Below are 18,466 nucleotides of genomic sequence, written 5' to 3'. Positions count from 1 at the left end.
GTGGAGAAGCTGCCTTCCTGCAGTTCAGCTTGCTGAAGCTCAGCCCCTGGCTCACACAGCTCTAAAGATGGAAGACAGAGGCCAAAGAATCCCCTGAAGACCACACCCAAGCCTCACCACAAGGTCGATAGCAATCCTTATCAGCTGCAAGCCCCAGTGTCCCAGTGACCTTGGCCTCTTAAGTCCTGGGAGGTTCCCAAAGAAGCTGCACGCTTTTTGCCCTCCCCTGCAGCAGGCTGTTCTACTCACTCCAAAGGCACATTCCATCAGTTCTGCAGACCCAAGAACTTCTTCCCCCAAGTTCAAGATGTTGCTGACTCAAGTCTAAAGGCAACGCTTATCTAGCAATAGACTCATTTAGATTAAACTTGGCAAGTAAAATATAACATGGGAAAAAAAATGACTGGTCCGAAGTTTCTTTAAGGTGTTGTGCTTGAAAAAAAAAAGAAAAAACCACTACCTATAACCTGAATATAGTAAATCAGAATTGATACGGCTTACTGATTACCAGTAAGCTTGAACATTGTATTACTCTAATTACAAATGGAGACATTGAGATGCACCAAATTTAATTCAAGTGAATCCGGCAGACACCAGATTCCACCTCTAACTTTGGTCCTTGAACATGAAGCATCTCTGACCCACCCAACCCTCACTCCCACCCCGTTGAAGGCAGAAGTCCCTGAACCCCTGCTGTGCCCCGGAGGCTCAGCCTGTCACTCCAGCCCCTCCTTCAGTTCTTGGACCAACGGTGCCTCTGTGAGCTGTGTACGCTCCTGCCTCCAATCTTAGCAGTAGGGAATCCAGGTTCATCAGGAAAACAGACACCTAGCGACTGGTGTGTCTCTCCTTGGAGAACAAGGAGGAGGCTACATGGCCCAAGCTGGCTTTCAGTCAGCTTAGCTCTGCTCCTCGCGACTCAGCCTCCAGAATGCTGGGGTTACTTGCAAAAACAAAACGTTTGTCTTTGGGGTGCAGTTCTGAGACCCAGAACTTCCTGCCCACACACCCCTAAGGGAGGAGATAAGCAGTTCCCTCCCAGCGGCTGGCGCTTTCTTCTTCCTGCACCCACCAGGGCACTGTTTACACTGCAGGGCTTGTCCCCAGGGGAGCCGCTAACGTTAGCTAGCACCCTAGCACCGTAGCTGATGGTAACAACCTACACAGTGCGTTTATCTCGCTGACCTGGGGGCTCCTGAGCAGAAAAGTCTAGGCTCTTGGAGCATGTGTTCTCTCTACCGAGGCCTATCTCGGATCATAAGCTGTGTGCCCACCGCGCTGGAGATCTTCGAGGTTAAAGTCTGAGGAAAATGCCCCCAGAATCTGCGCTAGAGTAGGCCACTTTGACCTCCAACCGGCTATCCTGAAGTTTTCCCGCTTGAGCCAGCACTGCAAGTTTGGGCGCGTAGCTGGTGCTCCGCAGGCTGCAGTCTCTAACCGGGTGGGATGCAGAACACGGTGACGTGGCACAAGGATTAGAGTGGGTGGTGAAGCATACTGGAGAAAGGGACCACGGCCTAGGGACAGCTGCTATTGACAGGGGGCCTCCCAAGTCTCGGCGGGACTGAGTTGGTCCCCAGCAACCCACTCACCAGATACATTCAACTGGCCTCCCAGGAACCAGCCGATCTTGCCCGTCCTAAAGTCGCAGTCCCAGACAGTGTGGTAGGGGGTGTCCCAAACTAGTGTGTCACGGGCCAGAGGCCCCCAGAAAGCGGCTGGCTCCTGGGCCGCCTGAGCGCTCAATGCAGGGTACGAGCCTGGCTGCGCTGCCGGGGGAACGCTGCCTAGGAGCCGGGTGGCGGTCGGTCGGGACAAGTTCAGCAACCACCCAGATTGTCCGGAGCGCCCGTGCAGGCCACGCAACAGTCGCCCCACACCGCTGCCCAAGCTGCGCGCCGCCATCTCGCCCGACGCCCCACGCGGGTGCGGGAGCCTGGGCGCCCCTAAGAGTCTCCACCGCCCCGCCCCGGCTCCGCCCCCGCGGCCACCACCCACTACTCCCCGGCTTCAGGGAAGCGTTTCCTTGAGCCTGCCCCGGCCCCACCTCTTCTCCGGCCTGGAGAGGGGTGCGCGCTGTGTGGGGGTGGGGAGTGGGGGTGGGGTTGCTGTGCGCCCACTGTCAGGCCAGCCCTCGCTCTCGACTTCAGGTTCCTGGGTTTCTGCGATTGCTTTGTGCAAGCCAGAGAACTTTCCCCGCTCGCTGCAGCAGCCGCTAGTACTTGGTCTGTCCAGGCTCCGGACCTGGGACGCCGGCAGCGCTCAGAGCTTTTGGAAAAGCGACTAATGAGAGCGAAGAGCACAGATAGTGTGGCTCAGCATTCCAGAGACTGAAGTCAAATCTTTCCTCCCTAGGTGATCTCCTGAGAACGAACCTCTCTCCCAGTGGTGCGGGCCTGTACCACCACGCCACTCACACATAACTGACCCCTGGAGGGCTAAAAGGCTGATGAACAAGCCTGTTGGCCTTCAAGTCGGGAAGAAAGTGCTAGGATGGCCAGAGTCCGGTGACAGTTACTCACATTACCCAGCTGCCTACCCCTGTCCTGGCAGGTGTCGCTTCTTACTCTGGAACTTTTGCTGCTTGGAGGTGGTGGGAAGCCACGGTGAAGACTAAAATCAATGTCCACAGCACTGCTGACCTGGTTAACACTATGCGCCATCAGCTCCGTCATGGAGAGGAAGGTTTTATTATTGAAGAATCAAGACTAGAAAGAAATGTGTCTCTACTAAGTACTTAAGAAGTGGAATCTATCATGAAATGTATCAATTTCTTTTAGGTTTTTCCAATTTTGTGAGTACAGGTTTTTGAAGTGTGGCTTAATGATTCTCTGGATTTTCTCGGTGTCTGTTGTTGCAGCCCTCTTTTCATTTCTGATTTTGCTAGTTTGAATATTCTCACTCTGCCCTTAGTTAGTTTGGATAAGGGTTTGTCTATCTTGTTGATTTTTCTCAAAGAATCAACTAAGAAATGAATACATAAGAAAAAACAAACACTAGGGGTGGGGGATTTTCAAAAACTGGTTTGTTGAGTTCCTTAGGCTGGCAAAGACTCCTTCCTGTTGGCTCACAGCTGCAGGATAGGTCATTCCCTTGGAGGGGGATGCTGTGGCTGAGCTGCCTAGAAAGGTGGCTGAGAAGGCAGTGTCAAAAGCGAGAGCAGGCACCTGCCCTGCCTGCCCTCAGTCAAGCACTTGCCGCTAATTAGTTGGGCACAGTGGAGCACCCGTGGGGTCCTAGCTATTCAGGAAGCTGAGGCAGAATTCACTCACTGGAGACCATGAGTTTGAGAGTAGCCTGGACAGTACTGAGAGACTCCGCCTTAAGAAACAAAACAAAACTAAAACTTGGCGAGGGCCAAAAACAAAACACAGTAGAACAAAAGGTTATACAGTGCTGAAATAAATAAGGAAACAGTCCAACTAATAAAAGAGACTTACAAAAGTACACGTGGCTGGCTCGTGGAAGAAGAAGATAACACCCAGCACCCCCAACTATACCATCAAATCCCCTTTTGAAATGGACATATAGAATTATAAGCAGGAGAAAGATCTGGCTCAGCCAGGCAGTCTGAGAGATACCCACCAACACTTCCCCTTCTAGTGTGTACTTGGAATTTTTTTGTTCCATCAGGACAAGGAGGCTGAGTTAGGGGTGTGGCCCAGTTACAGAACTTATGCTTAGCATGTATTCTATCCGCTATGCACCTAACCCTCTAAAAAGATTAGGATCAAGCCTTCCTCCCCTTAAGTCTGGGGATAGACCTAGCTTTACTCCATAGGACCTGGCAGAAGTGATGCTTTGACAGTCTTTGGATAGACCCTGAAGCCTCAGCAGCCCTGAGTACCACTATTTTGTTTCCCAGCTGCCATGTCTTCTGGAAGCAGCAAGTCCACAGAGAGGAGGGATGGCGCTAGCTCATAGCCAGGACCAGCTCTGCACAGAGATGCGTCCCCCTTTGATGCTCTATACCAGGTCTGAGGGCCTCACCCTCAGCACAAAAGATCTTCCTGGCAATTTGCACAGTTGGAAGAAATCTCAAGCAGCCTTCACTTTCTGACTCAGTCATTGCTAGCTGACATAGAAATATTCCTAATATGTGAAGCTCTTTTTTTTTTTAACCAGCTTCTACATCTCATTCCTGCACTGGTTGCATTTTCTCTCCTTGCCCTCAGAGTGTTCATTTCCAACTGTCCACTTTCCCTCCAAGTCCCTGGAGACAAGAGTTAGCTCTCATTCTCTGACTTTTAAGCTGGAACCTGGAACCAGAACTTTCCCTCCAATTTCAGTCTGTATTCAGATGTTAGGTTTTGGTTTTGGTGTTTTGAGGCAGGGTCAGCCTCAGACTTGAATGACCTTGAACTTGTAACCTTCCTCCCTACCTGTATTTCTTGAATATTACAGGTATATGTCACCTTACTTTGTTAACGGGACATTGGCGACCAAACTTAAGGCTTCAAGCATCCTTGGCAAATGTTCTACCAACTGAGTGCATCCGCAGCCCTTATTCAAATGTCTAATCAATCTCTTGGATATATAACATCCTGAAGACTCTTTCTCAAACACTGGGCTTCCAGATTCTGATCTGGACAGAGAATATATTTTCTCATTGTTCAAGTGGCATATCCATATCCCCTTGTCCTCCCGGACTCCTTTCTCATACATGGCAGCAGCAACATGGCAGCAAGCACCCTTCCTCCAGCCCGGCCCGCTCTGGGGATCACCTTCAGAATAATATCCCTCACCCTTCCTCACCCCCTCCTTCACTCATCCCCCACCTGAACCACACTCAACTTTTTTTTTTTTTTTTTTGGTTTTTTGAGACAGGATTTCTCTGTAGCTTTGGAGCCTGTCCTGGAACTCGCCAGGCTGGCCTTGAACTCACAGAGCTCTGCCTGTCTCAACATTGTTTTTAATTATCATTCAGTGGACTTCTAATTGTGTTCACTCCTTCCCTCGATGGCCTAATCACCTAATTTAGCTTGTTTAAAATAAAAGTTAAGGACTGTAGCTGTCTGGAGCTGTGGCTCAGTAATAGAGCTACTGCCTAGCATGTGCAAGGCCCTGGGTTCCATCCCCATTATCAGGGATTTAAAAAAAGAAAGAAAAGTAGGATAGAAAAGGAAAACAAAATCAGATGAGGCCTATCTGAACTCAGAATAAGCCAGTGTCTCCTCCCCTAACTCATAACATCATGGTCCTCTTCTGTGAAGTCTGAGACATGCAGGATGCTAGGCCCTGTTACAGGCTTAAGATATACACCCAGCATGTTTCCACATTTCCAGAAAACATATGTGCACAGTCCAGTGTGAAAAATGCCATGCTGACCAGGGACAGAGGGTGATGCTTATAATTCCAACTATTCAGAAATCTGAGGAAGGAGGACCTCTTGCCACCTGGACAATGTAGCAAGACCTTGTCTGGAAATGGAAAAGAGAAGAGAAGGAGAAAGGGAAGGAGTGTAAGAGAAAGGGGGAAAGGGTCTACCTGATCCAGCCTGGCCTCCTCTGGGATGTGTTTTCTCTACCCTCATTTTTCTCAGGCTGCAGCCACACTGGGCTCCTGTCCTCCAAGCAGCAGGCACACTGCTGCCTCAGGACCTTTACACATACTATCTGTCCTGCCAGGATCCCTTTGTCCTACAAATCCATGTAGACTCCCTCCCTCCATTTCCTTCAGACCGCTTTGAATCCCCTTTAGCCACAGGTCTTTTCTGTCACTTACGTGGACTCAACACTTTCACCCATGTCCAACTCTGACCTCACTGTTTTCTGTAGCATGTGGATAGGAGCTTTTTGTATGTTTCTCTCTCTCTTCTTGGAAGTGGGAGGTCTAAGGGAAAAAGATGCTAGTTTCTGTGTTTCCAGCACCCAGAATCTTCTGCCACATATTGTACAGTCAATAGATACTTGTCAAACAAATGAATGAGACAGTACAGACGGCTTCTCTGTGATTGGTTGCCATGGGACCCTCTACCATCTTTGCTTTCTAAGAAATGTATTTTAATGACAATAAAAGTCTGACCTCTCTCTCTCCCTCTCCCTCTCCCTCCCCCCTTCTCTCTCTCTCTCTCTCTCTCTCTCTCTCTCTCTCTCACACACACACACACACACACACACACACACACTAATTTTCACTAGGGAGTAAACCCAAGTTCTTCTGTATGCTTACCATGCACTGTAACACTGAGCTACTGTCTGGCCTCTGGCTCTATTTCCACACAGCCCCTGTTTCCTCTTTTGATTGGATATGCATATGAAGCAGAATCAGCCAGATGGGGCAAAACTGCACTTTCTACTGCCCTAGTGAGAGGCCACGTGGGGCCCTTCCTCCAGAAGACCGCCTAAGGCCAAGGCTGTCCTTCTGGAACTGGAAGAAGGGTGAGCCTTACCCGCCCTGTGTCCACAAGTTTCTTTCCCGGGGCTCTAAGTTGTGAGAACATGGGGCATCCAGGCAGTGTTGGCCACACTTTTTCCCTTCCAGAGTCTGGCTTTGAAGTCAGCAGAAGCAGAATCCACGACTGGAAGGCTCAGGGTGCAGGCCACGAGCTGCAGGAAGGGAACCTGGGGCTTGTCTTGCTTCTTAGCACTGGTTCTTCCAGCAGCATTATACCTGAACCTTCGAGCCCCGGAGCTAGATGCACTTGTCCTCACTCTGCCTGGCGGCAACAAGGCCAGAAACAAGGCAGGGGTCACTGGCAACTCTAGGCCTCCAGGGCTCATTGGGCAATTTCCAGAGTGTGTTCCTCTATCATGACCCCCACTCCACCTCATAAAGAGAGGTGAAGAATTCCAATCCATTTAGATATTAAAGAACAAAATCACAACAATGTAAAGATCTCAACCAGCTTTATTTTCAATTCTTGATCTCTCCTTCCATGAAATACACCAGTTTTTCCAATGGGCCAGGCAGAGAAAGTAGGTTGTGCAGACAGAGAAGAGTTGGAGAAAAGCAAAGACAAAATTCAAAAGACAGATTATTTTTTCAAAATCCCTTTTCTTGTAAAGTAGGGACAGGAATAGAGAACAATGGGTGAATGACAGCAGTGGTGCCCCCCAAGCCGCTTCAACTTCCTGTTCTGTGCAAGGAAGAATGTGGATGGGGCTTCACCACTAACCCCTAACTAACCCCTTCACCACTAACTAAGAATAGCCTGGGGTGGGACACATGATTGTTTGCTGGCTGCTTCCTCTGAAGATCAGATTAGCAGCCCTGTTTCATCTTTGTGACATGAACTTTAGCATGAGTAACTCCATTTAAGCTCTATTTGTGTGTAGGGCCGTGGGTGTGTGCATGTGTATGGTCAGGTAAGAGTGATACATGTGTGTGCAAGCCTGCACGTGGAGGCCCAGAACATAACTTCTTACTTGTTCTGGAACATCGTTCATCCCCTAGAAGACAGGGTCCTTCATTGGCCTGGGACTTAAAAGTTAGGCTAGACTAGCTGGCCAGCAAGCCCAAGGAATGCTCCTGTCTCCCAGCTCTGACATGACAAGCACACACATCACATACCACCATGCATGGCATTTTTATGTGGAGTCTAGGAACCAAGCATATGCCTTTTGCTCGCAAAGTAAATGCTTTAGGGACTGAGCCATACGTACGGCTCTTTTGGGATTTTAGCTTATCTACTGTGCCAGTGCAAAAGAATCACTTCCTGTGATGTTAATGCAATGTAAGAAACAAGCCCAGGCTAAGGATATAGCACAGTGGCAGAACACTTGCTGGCACACAAGAAGCCCTGGATTCCAGCACTTTGAAAAACTAAAGAAATGATCAGACATTTTGGTTGGTCATGCATTCTTTGTGATCCCTCTCCATTATTAAGGCCTAGCATAGAGTCACCAAATCTGCTCACTCTTGAGTCAGCAGCCTGTAAAGAACCTCTAAAGTTCCTACTTCTTCTTTCCTGCATGTCCTCCATCTTATTTATCCCCCACTCCCAGCCCACGTTTCTTTCAATCAACGCTCATAGGATATCTATGGGGCACTCCTGTATACAGCACCCAGAGCTGCGGGGCATCCACCAGGCAAAGGTCCTCCACTAGATGAGGTCATAATTCATGTTCAGATCATAGGGGTGCAAAGCAAAACTGAAGCAAGGAGTCCAGGACAGAGCATGGGAAGGGGTCAATGGAAGGAGAGAGCCAGAAGCCAGCATTCTGGGCGGCTTCCAGTTTCTCACAAGCTCAGTGATAATGTGAAGATATGAGGTCATCTTGTATACATGTGCTCTATGGTACTGGAGGCCTGGTGGTCCCCACCCAACTGCAGCAGCCCCAGGGTCTCAGCGTACAACACTGTGGGTGTATATAAGCTGTCTGCACTCTGCAGGTTAGACCAACAACACTCCGATACACACAGGACAAGGGAGCTGACCATCCAGAGCAGGAGGAAGCAGGAGGTGAAGAGCAGAACCAACTTCAGGGAGAGTCACTGAGTGATGCCTCTCTGGGGTCTGGATTCCCCGTCTTCATGCACTTCTGCTCCTGATGCTCTGAGAGGATTACAGGAGGCATCCCATGGTGAATCAGCCCCAGCTCCAGTCACATGCTCACCAAAGCTGGACAACACCCAAACATGCTAACTCTGTTAGCGCTGGGGCGGGAGAGGGGTAGTGTGTGGTGGAACCCAGGGTATTACACACGCTAAGCACATACTCTCCCATTGAGCTACACCTGTGCATGAGAACGCATTAGCTCACTAACATTCCCCATCAATCTATTTGCTTTGTTTTGTTTTTCTGAGACAGGGTTTCTCTGTGTAACAGCCTAGCTGTCCTGGAATTCCATTTGTAGACCAGGCTGACTTCAAACTCACAGAGAACCACCTGCCTCTGTCTCCTGAGGCCCCGTGTCAAAATAAAAAGTCATTCCCCTATTCTGAGGACCTGACTGTCTCCCGAAATCCTGTGCCTACTCTCAGTCAAGACCTTCATAGTTTTGTTCTGGGGGTATGCCTACGCAGCAGCCTGAACACATGTATTTTTTTCTGAGTCAAAGGTCCTAATACTCACTGCACCCCACCCCATCACCTGTACCCCAGGTGCACTACTGAACTCTCTGGTAGATTCTTCTTGAAGATTTATTTTTGCAGCAAATTCCAAGGTTCCTGGGCTCCTCTGTGACAAAAGACTATAAAGGGGAAGGAGTTGACCCAGAGAATGGAATTTTGACTGATCTGAGCTACCAGGTCAAAGTCTTGCCTCAAGTGGTAAAGGAAGCTGGAACCGCCGTCACCTTACAGCCTCCGAACCTTTGGGCCTCCTAGTCTTTCAGCCAAAACCCAAGTAGGAAGATGTATGTAGTCTGGGCATGACCTGCAGACAGGCCACAGACATGGATGAGCCAGGAAATGCCTGCCAGTTTTCTGGGCAGTCCCAGCAAGTAATTAAATACGGCCCAACCCTAACAACCTCAACTGGAAATCCCTAGAGGATGTATGTTTGCCCATCAGGAGCTAAACAAGTTGACATTTCCAGCCACCAAGGAATTGTAAAAGTGACCAACAGTGCCCCCAGGTGGTAGACGTCCACCCTTGCCTTCAAAACTAGTTGCATCCGCTAGACAAATCAACCAGAACATAAGGCATTCCTTAAAGGATGCCACCATCATAAAGGAGTCCTGGAGAACGACCTTCATACTAGATGCCCGGAGAGAAGGCAGCTTGACAGTTCTGACCTCAAGAATTCTGACTGTGGGTAGCAGATGAGGGATCGCTTCTCGAACGCTCAAGACGCATAGTTAATATAGTCGACTGAGTATCTGAAATTTATCTGGTTAATCAATAGTTCGTTTTATGCATAAATAATTGGATTTACTTTAAAACGTGATAGATTGGGACACATGGACTCTGCGGTTGAAAAGAAACTGGGGAGAAATCCCCAGTGGGTGGCAGATAAGTTGGGTGGAAAGAAGGCAAAAAGTGCAACTCGAGATGCGTGGAGAAGCCGCCAGTGGCTTCAAAAGCACAGAGGTGACCAGCAGCAGAGGGCTTGGGGAACCTTCCGGCTTTCAGCTAAAAGTCTGGGAGAAGAAGCATGTCAAAGTCCTTTCCTGGATGAAGGCATGGTGTGACTCACTTGCAGCTCTAGATGGTGGGAGGAACAGGTTTGTAGGTGGAAATATATGCGGAACTCCTAGAAAACTGAAACCAGTACAGAGCTTCCGAGAGGCCAGTGAAAGTATAGCCACAGAAGTTTGTCAGCAATAACAACGACTAGTCAGAGCCAACTGTGCAGGGGGCTGAGGCCACAGGGTCCCCTGAGCCCAGTAGTGGAAGCCCAGTCTACGCTTCACAGCAAGCAAACACCAAACAAAAAACCCAAGAGTGGCCAGATATGGTGTCACACGCGTTTACTCCCAGCATTTGGGAGGCAGAAGCAGGTGGATCTCTGTGAGTTTGAAGTCAGCCTGATCTACGTATCAGTTCCAGGCCAGTCAGAGATATACGGTTGAGTCCCGACCTCAAAACTGTGACAACAACAACAACACAAAAGAGTAGGAGTAATGGGGCGAGAAGAAATGAGGATAGTAAATTAGAAAATACAAAGCAGGATTAAGGAACACACCCTAGCTCTAGCCTAGTAGTAACTATGAACAAAATAAATTTCCCCATCAAAGTCAAAAATATAGCAGAATCAAAATGATAGAAACTTTGAAAAAGAGGACACAAGACACAGAATGTGGGACATACACATGCGTGCACAAACACACACACACACACACACACACACACACACACACACATCCATTTACAGTTTCCAGAAGAGAGAACACAGAGAGGTTGAGTTAAAAACTGCAAAATTTCTGCTATCAACCAAAGACTTCAGAAATTTGGGGCGTATGTAGAGTGCAAGCAGGTTAAACACAACGGGAGCCATAGCCTACACACAACCTAGTCAAAGTATCTAATGAGGGTGTCATCATAAAATCAGAGAAGACAAATTTCCAACCCAGGAATGGGTATAATTTTATCTTATATATAGAATAATTTCATTTCTCCAGAATATCTATGAGGCACATTTTCAGACAAATAAAAATTAATGGAGTTTCCCCAGTCTAGACCCTAACAATGAATTACTTCAAAAATAAGAAAAATAGGCCGGATGATGGTGGCATACACCTTTAATCCCAGTACCTGGAAGGCAGAGACAGGTGGATCTCTGAGTTCAAAGTCAGCCTGGTCTACAGAGTGAGTTCCAGATAGCCAGGGCTGCACAGAGAAACCCTGTCTTGGGAGAACAAGAAAGAAGAGGAGGAGGAAAAGGAGAAGGAGGAGGGGGGAGAACAAGACGAAGAACCACAAGAAGGAGGGCCTGAAGTGGGAGGGAGTGGCGAGCAAGGCCATTGCTTCACTAGCGGATGAACACAAACCAACATTAGTGACAGGAAACACCTGTCATGGCCACAGGGCTAAGTAAACCAAAACACAGGCAAAACCCAAGGGCAACCAGAACATAGAATGTGACAGAGGTCAGAGCGAGCTTCCTAGAATCCTTTTACAATTTGGGGAATTCCGATCTGCACTTAATAGGTCTGTGCGATCAGCCACACTTAATATGGAATGTATCAATTCTAATCTGGCAGAGATGGGAATGAAGGAAGCTGAAGGGTGGAAAGAGGAAGAAAGAAATGTAAAAGAAACAAAGAATGGCAGGAAAGTAAAGTATGCATGCACACACACACACACACAAGTTGGTGAAATCAAATGTTTAAATGTCAACGCTTATAATTTACACGACTGGACTAGGTTCCCTTTTCAAAGTGAAGTTATTTATAATAGTTTTCTTAATCCTAACTGTCTACTTTATAACTAATTTAAGACCTATTAAGAAATGTTAGTGGGGCTGGACAGTGGTGGTGCACATCTTTAATCCCAGTACTCAAGAGGCAGAGCCAGGCAGATCTCTGACTTTGAGGCCAGCCAGGTCTACAGAGTGAGTTCCAGGATAGTCAGGGCTACACAGAGAAAGCCTTGTAGCGCCTGCGTTACTCTCTACCATACCGTGCGCGAGCCTGGAGATTAAAGGAACACACAAGAGACGTGGGCCATTCGTGAGAAGAGAATGCCGAATGCCATTTATTCAAATTTAGAAAAAAAGCCTTACACACCTAGCTGCAGGATGATGGAAATCCCCCCAGGCAGGTGGGAAATGACCAGGCTCAAGAGTAAGCTAAACCCCTAAGCTGACCACCAGTGGGGGCAGAGGAAGCACAGGAACAAATAGGATGTTTAGCTGGTAACGGCCACAAGACGTTCTGGAAGAAACTGTTCTCAAGCTGAACCCCCGGGAGGAGGGGTAGCCTGTGGGCCTTACAACCCTATCTTTAACAACCAAATAAAAAAAAGAAAGGAAGAAAAGAGGTGTTAGTGTAAAGATGGTGTGGTGGTTTGAATGAGAAGGGCCATTAGACACTCATGTGAATGCGTGACACCAAGTTAGTCGTTGATTGCTTTGGAAGGATTGGGAAGTGTGGCCTTGTAGGAGAAAGTGCGTCTCTGGAGGTGGGCTTTGAGGTTTCAAAAGTCCCGGTCTCCACCTCTACTCTCAACCTCCTGACTGCCTGTGAATTAGGATGTCCCAGCCTCCACCTCTACTCTCAACCTCCTGACTGCCTGTGAATTAGGATGTAAGCTCTCAGTTACTGCTTCAAGGACCATGCCTGCCTGATACCGAGCTCCCCACCATGATGATCATGGACTAACCTTCTGAAGTTGTAAGCAAGCCCCAGATAAAGTTTCCCTTTTATAAGTTGGCTTGGTCATGGTGCCTCTTCACAGCAATGGAGCAGTAGCTAAGACAGACGGAGAGCGTATACCAAGCAAACCTAAGTTAAATATCCGCTCTGTAAGAGAAAACCTAAGAGTAGAGAGGCTTGGAAGCAAGGCACAGTGAATACTTACTGGGTAGGCCAAGAGCTCCAACAAGCACTCTACTCGAGACCAATGAGCAGAAGGTGACAGAAACTCAACAAGAGATCTGCAAATTGACCCTCACAACACTTCATTGCATGTGTGCATAATTCCAAAACTGGCCGCTGAAGCCAGACGATGACAATAACAACTATCCTTCCAGAATTGGCAGGCTCGAAGGGTTCAAACTGGGCTGACAAAACTGAATTAGTTCGAATTAGCCAACATGCAGGCAGGAGGTTAGGCCTGATAGTCCCTGCAGGTTCTACGGTCCCTCTGTCATGGCCAGGCTTACAAACCAGCTTCCATTTTACACCAATCCTCTTTCCACTCCCACCCCGTCTTTGTCTGAGACTGTTTTAGGATGGGTGCCTTGACTTAGGAGGTGATTCAGGAAAACGAACAGGAAACAGATGTGTGGTCTGGGAATGAGGGAGCACCAAGCAAAGTCCCATTCTGCAGCTTCTTACCTCTCTGCTTAACAGGAGCTGGGTGCCACCAGAGCCCTTTGCGCTGCTGTGTGCCATGACATCAGATATCTCAAGAGTGTTCACCACAGGAATTCTCCAGTTTGTTCATGTGCTGTTCTTGTCTAAGTTGTTCTATTACCAGTAAAGACTCGGGAGTCCAATATTGGGGTGAAAATGTGATAGATCAAAGAAGCAGCAGAGGGGTAACCAGTTGACCTCTCTACCACTTTCCAGATTGAAGAGACCACGAAATCTCTAAGTCCCTCCCTACTCCTTCCTGTGTGTCTTCTCTATTCATATTCCTGGCTTCTCTATGGCGAATTCCTGCCAGCCAGGCACTAGCCCCCTGATTCAAGGTTAACCTTATTAACACAGTCTTGAGGTGTCACAGTGCAATCAAATATCCCAGAACACTCACATGCTGCACAATTTCCTCAAAGAATTTCTTCCAGGTCACTCAGGTAATTATACTAGCATCCTCTGAAGGCTAAGGAAGTCCCAGGACAAAAGTGGACCACTGCAGAAGCAGCTGGAGTGACAATTATTCCTAAAGATGTGATAGAAAGCTTCCAATCAGAAGCCACGTGAAGGAGCCTTCATCATGTTCACTGATAAAATGAATGAGAATACATACACATGTACATACACACACCCGTACAAATGCAAGCAAAGGTACATGCGTATGCACATACACACATGCACAAGCACATACATGCCCCCCACATATATGCACAAGAACATGTTCATGAACGTGCACACACACAGTAATTCCTCTGCAAAATTGGACTTAACTGGTAATTGTTACTGAATCTTTGGACCTACAGGAACTTCCCACCAAAGACACTAAGAGATTTCTCAGAATGCCTCACCCAACAACTTGCTCGTTACTAAATGTTACTTTAGTATTGGCACAAAACTGGTGGTATGGGCCAGGAGAGATGACTCAATGATATAGGTGCCTGTTGCCGAGCCTGATGACCTGAGTTCAATTCCCAAGATGCACATGGAGGAAGGAGAGAACCAACTCTGGAAAGTTGTCCTCTGACCTCCATATCATGTGTTCCATGGCGTGCAAGTGTGCGTGCACGCACACACACTAAACCCGTGTAAAGAGCAATCGTATTGAAGAGGGAAGCACAACGGTGGTGGTGTGCCTGGTGAGAGAGTACATAACTGTTTACACTGCAGTAACGATAGATCCACTGCACACTGCACAGCAGTGACTATAGGTAATGAACAACCATGCTCTGGAGATGAGCACTGCTAGTTACTTTTCTAGCTGCAGTGTGAGGGTACAGGCCATCATGGCGGGGAAGGCATGATGGTAGGAGTGTCAGATAGCAGGTCACATTCTGACTGCAGTCAGGAAGCAGAGATCAGTGGTGGTGTATGGCTCACTTTCTCCATTTTATTTAGTCTGAGACCTCAACCCACATTTACTGTGGGTCTCCCCACACCAATTGAAACAGTTTAGAAACTCCTTCACAGACATGCCCAGAGGGTTGTCTACCAGATGCTTCCAGGTCTTGTCACACTGACAATATTAACCATTATATGGCCTAACGTGGATTTTAAATCATTGCTATAAAATATGATAAATATTGAAAGCAGAATTTACATTACTTTATTCCCTACAGGCAATCCGCATTGTACACATTTTGAAGCCTCATGCTTTCTCAAGATTAGATAATTTTTATCCTTTAAAACTGTGGTGGTTTGAATAGGAATGTCCCCCATAGACTCATGTCTTTGTATGCTTGGCCTATAGGAAGGGGCACTATTAGGTATGTGGCCTTGTTGGGGGAAGTGTGTCACTGTGGGAGCCGGCTTTGGGGTCTCATATATGCTCAAATTAAACCCAGTGTGGTACACAGTCTCCTTTTGCAGCCTGAGATCAAAATGCAGAACTCTCAGCTCCTTCTCCAGCACCGTGTCTGACTGAGCGCTGCCATGCTCCCCACCATGATGATACGGGACCAACCCTATGGCACTGTAATCCAGTCCCAATTAAATGAGAATGGTGTCTCCTTGCCTCAATAGTAACCCTAACTAAGACAGAAACGCAACTAACTAGGGGGTAAGGAGGTGGCTGGGTAGGTGGCAGTGCCAGTTCCCTGGCTCAGTTCCTAGCACCTATGTAGCTGCAACTCCAGCCTCAAGGGATCTGCTGCCCTCTTCTAGCCTCTGGGACACTGCGTACATTTGACACACAGATATACACACAGACAAAAACATTCACATAAAATGAAAAGTAAATTTAACTAATTAAATCCTAGAAATAAAAAGAAAAGAGGTAGAATAAAGGGTCTTTGCAGGAAGGGAGTGAAAGAGAAATCCTGAAATGCCAATATAAGACTGAACAAAATCTTCAAAGGGTGTAGGGTGGGTGATAGGCCGCCCGTGGAAACCAGGACGTTTCAAAGTCCGGGTTTTGAAAACAGGCTTAAAGGCGATCAGGGATCATAAATAAAACACAGCTGATGGTGTTGAGGATGACTCGGAGGAGTGGTCAGAAATTTTCCCTAATGCCAAAAGTGCGACTTTAGAATGGACACGGAGTCAAACTGGATGCATGTTAACTGGACCGGCCAGCAGGTGGTGCCAGTGTGCCATTTGCGACAAACTGGGTCCTAAGGCTTCTTCCTCCAAATGAACCTGCAAGATGGGGGCCCAGGAAAATTCATGGAAATCTGAGGTTATCTGTTTCTCCCGTTGCCTTCTTGGGTCTGGGTAGCCCAGGGCTATGGCCACTGAGAGGCGCTGCTCTCCAGACCAGCTTTCTACCTGCCTATTTGTCAGACGTGTGGTTCCATTCTGGCAACAAAGTAACACAAGTGGGAGCTAAAGTAACAAAACTGAAGTCTCTGGCTCTCCGGTCTCAACCTGGACACCCTTCAGCAATTTCAGGAAACCACAAAGGGAAATCGAAGGTAACATGAGAGCAGGCAGGACAGAGCCCTAGAGCTCCAGAGAGCTAACTTCAGCAGCATTCAAGGGCTCTCCCAAAGGTGACGACCTTGTCAGCCAGCTTGTCACTGTGACAAAAATAATATATGCCATCAACATCTGGGAAGGGTAGCCCGTTTCTGCCTCCTGAGGGCTAGCTTACAGGAGGGCTGCCATGCCTATCCAGCTTTTACACAGATTCTGGTGGATCTGAGCTCAATCCTCATGCTTGCACAGGGAACATTGTACCATGGAGCAATTTCCTCAGTTCCCTGTTGAATGCTTTCAGTGTCTACCAAGATAACCTTATTCTATAGTTTGAGATGCTAATAAATCCATTAAGTAATTTCCTTCATAATTTTAAAATACCTTTGCCTTCCTGCATTATGTATAACAATATTAAATGCCTTTGTGTGCCTGGAGTAGACCTTCTGCAGTCTATTATGTGCCTAGCATTCTATTGGGTTGCAAATGTTGAGAGTTATTTGCAAATTTCACATTGCCATTTACAGAGCTAAATAGAGCTGGGAGGTGGGTGTGTTAACTTTGGGGGTTCTAGAAATGGGATGATGTTAGGGTTAGAAATCCTACATTTACTTTTGTGTACGAGAGTAAAATCTATTTGACTTTCAAGAATTTACATGTGACTTTGCCATCCATCCACAGCCGTATCACAGTATAGTGTTTTATGGAGTCTCTGTTAACTGATCTTTCACATGGTCTTAGTCACGGTTTCTATTGCTGTGAAGAGACACCATGACCACAGCAACTCTTACAAAGGAAAATGTTTAAGACTGACTTACAGTTCAGAGGTTTAATCCATTATCATGGTGGGACATGGTGGTGTGCAGGCAGACATGATGCTGGAGAAGTCGCTAAGAGTCCTACATCTTGCAGGCAACAGGAAATGGTCTGAGACAGTAAGTATGGCTTGAGCATGTATGAGACCTCAAAGCCACCTCCACAGTGACGCAGTTCCTCCAACAAGGCCATACCTACTCCAACAAAGTCACACCTCCTAATAATGCCATAATAACGCCTAATACTGCCCCTAGAGCTTTCGGGGGCCAATTACATTCAAACTGCCACACAAACTTTGTACTTTTATGCTACGGACTGGCTCAGGGGAGCCACTCAGACCGTAAGGGAATCAGGGCAAAGGCACAGGAGAAATCAGGATACGGCGAGGAAAAGTGGCACACAGACACTCTCAATGTTTTTGAGACATGCTGTTGTGATTTACTTACTTCAGTGCAGGATTATATATTATTACAAACAAAGAACTTGGCAAAGGCATACATCATCAGATCATAAAATAGAAAAGAACGGCATAAAACAGTTTTACAAAGAGAATCTTTAAAGATGCTTTGGCATGAGTACAAGGACTTTTGCTTCCTTACATTTGTAAAGTTAACCCTTCTTTTTTCTTGTTATTAGAGAGACCATTGTTCTTGAGTTAGCTCACCTTTATCAGCTTGTACCAGGTGGCTGGCTGGGCTCAGCTAAGTGACCTTGTGTGTCTGGGTGAGAAAGAAGAAGGCTACTATCTTTCTGGAAAACTTTCTGCTAGGAAACTTTAAAGACATGATTTTAAACTTGTCTGAGACTCATTTTGTACCATTAATCTCAACTCCTTTCCCTTCCCAACTCTCAGGGTCAGATGTTGTAATTAGCCTAGGTTTTCTGGCCATAAGGAAGGTTGCATAGGCCTCCTGTTAAGTTGTACATAAATGCCTAATGCTGTTTCCCTGTAGAAGGCTTCTAAGGTTTTTTCAGCTAAGATTAACTCCTTTTATTCCACATCATCAAGGAATTGTCCTAATGATGATTTTGGCTATTTCCAGAACTGGCTACTTTTTTAAGGCTTTAATTAATAGTGTAGCAGAATTCAAAAATGTCCTCAGCAGTCTTGTTTATATCCACAACTGCCTGGAATAGTCTGATCTGTTAGCAATATGTAAGGATCACAAAGAACACACAGACAAGGGAAAAGACACACATTATGGCTCCAAGGACAGCCAGGTCGAGTCAGTACTAATGGTGACTCTGGTAGCATTACACCACAACTGATTGCCAAGGAACCGCCTGGAACACACAGCTCCGAGAAGCACGAATCCCAATCCTTCCGGCAATAT

At 47.2% G+C, this 18,466-nt stretch overlaps 1 protein-coding gene across 1 annotated transcript in view; it reads right to left on the bottom strand.

Annotated features, from left to right (window-relative positions):
- Positions 1–1,930, bottom strand: part of Acss1 (acyl-CoA synthetase short chain family member 1) — a 47,279-nt gene extending 45,349 nt beyond the window's left edge. The window contains exon 1 of the mRNA XM_087911132.1: positions 1,593–1,930. Coding sequence (XP_087767258.1) covers positions 1,593–1,905 — 313 coding nt within the window. The 5' untranslated portion in view covers positions 1,906–1,930. The remainder of the gene's footprint in view (positions 1–1,592) is intronic.
- Positions 1,931–18,466: the final 16,536 nt, after the last annotated feature.

Source organism: Myodes glareolus, chromosome 10, assembly GCF_982192425.1.
Source record: "Myodes glareolus chromosome 10, mMyoGla1.1, whole genome shotgun sequence".
Lineage (NCBI taxonomy): Eukaryota > Metazoa > Chordata > Mammalia > Rodentia > Cricetidae > Myodes > Myodes glareolus.
This window is presented reverse-complemented; position numbering and strand designations above follow the sequence as displayed.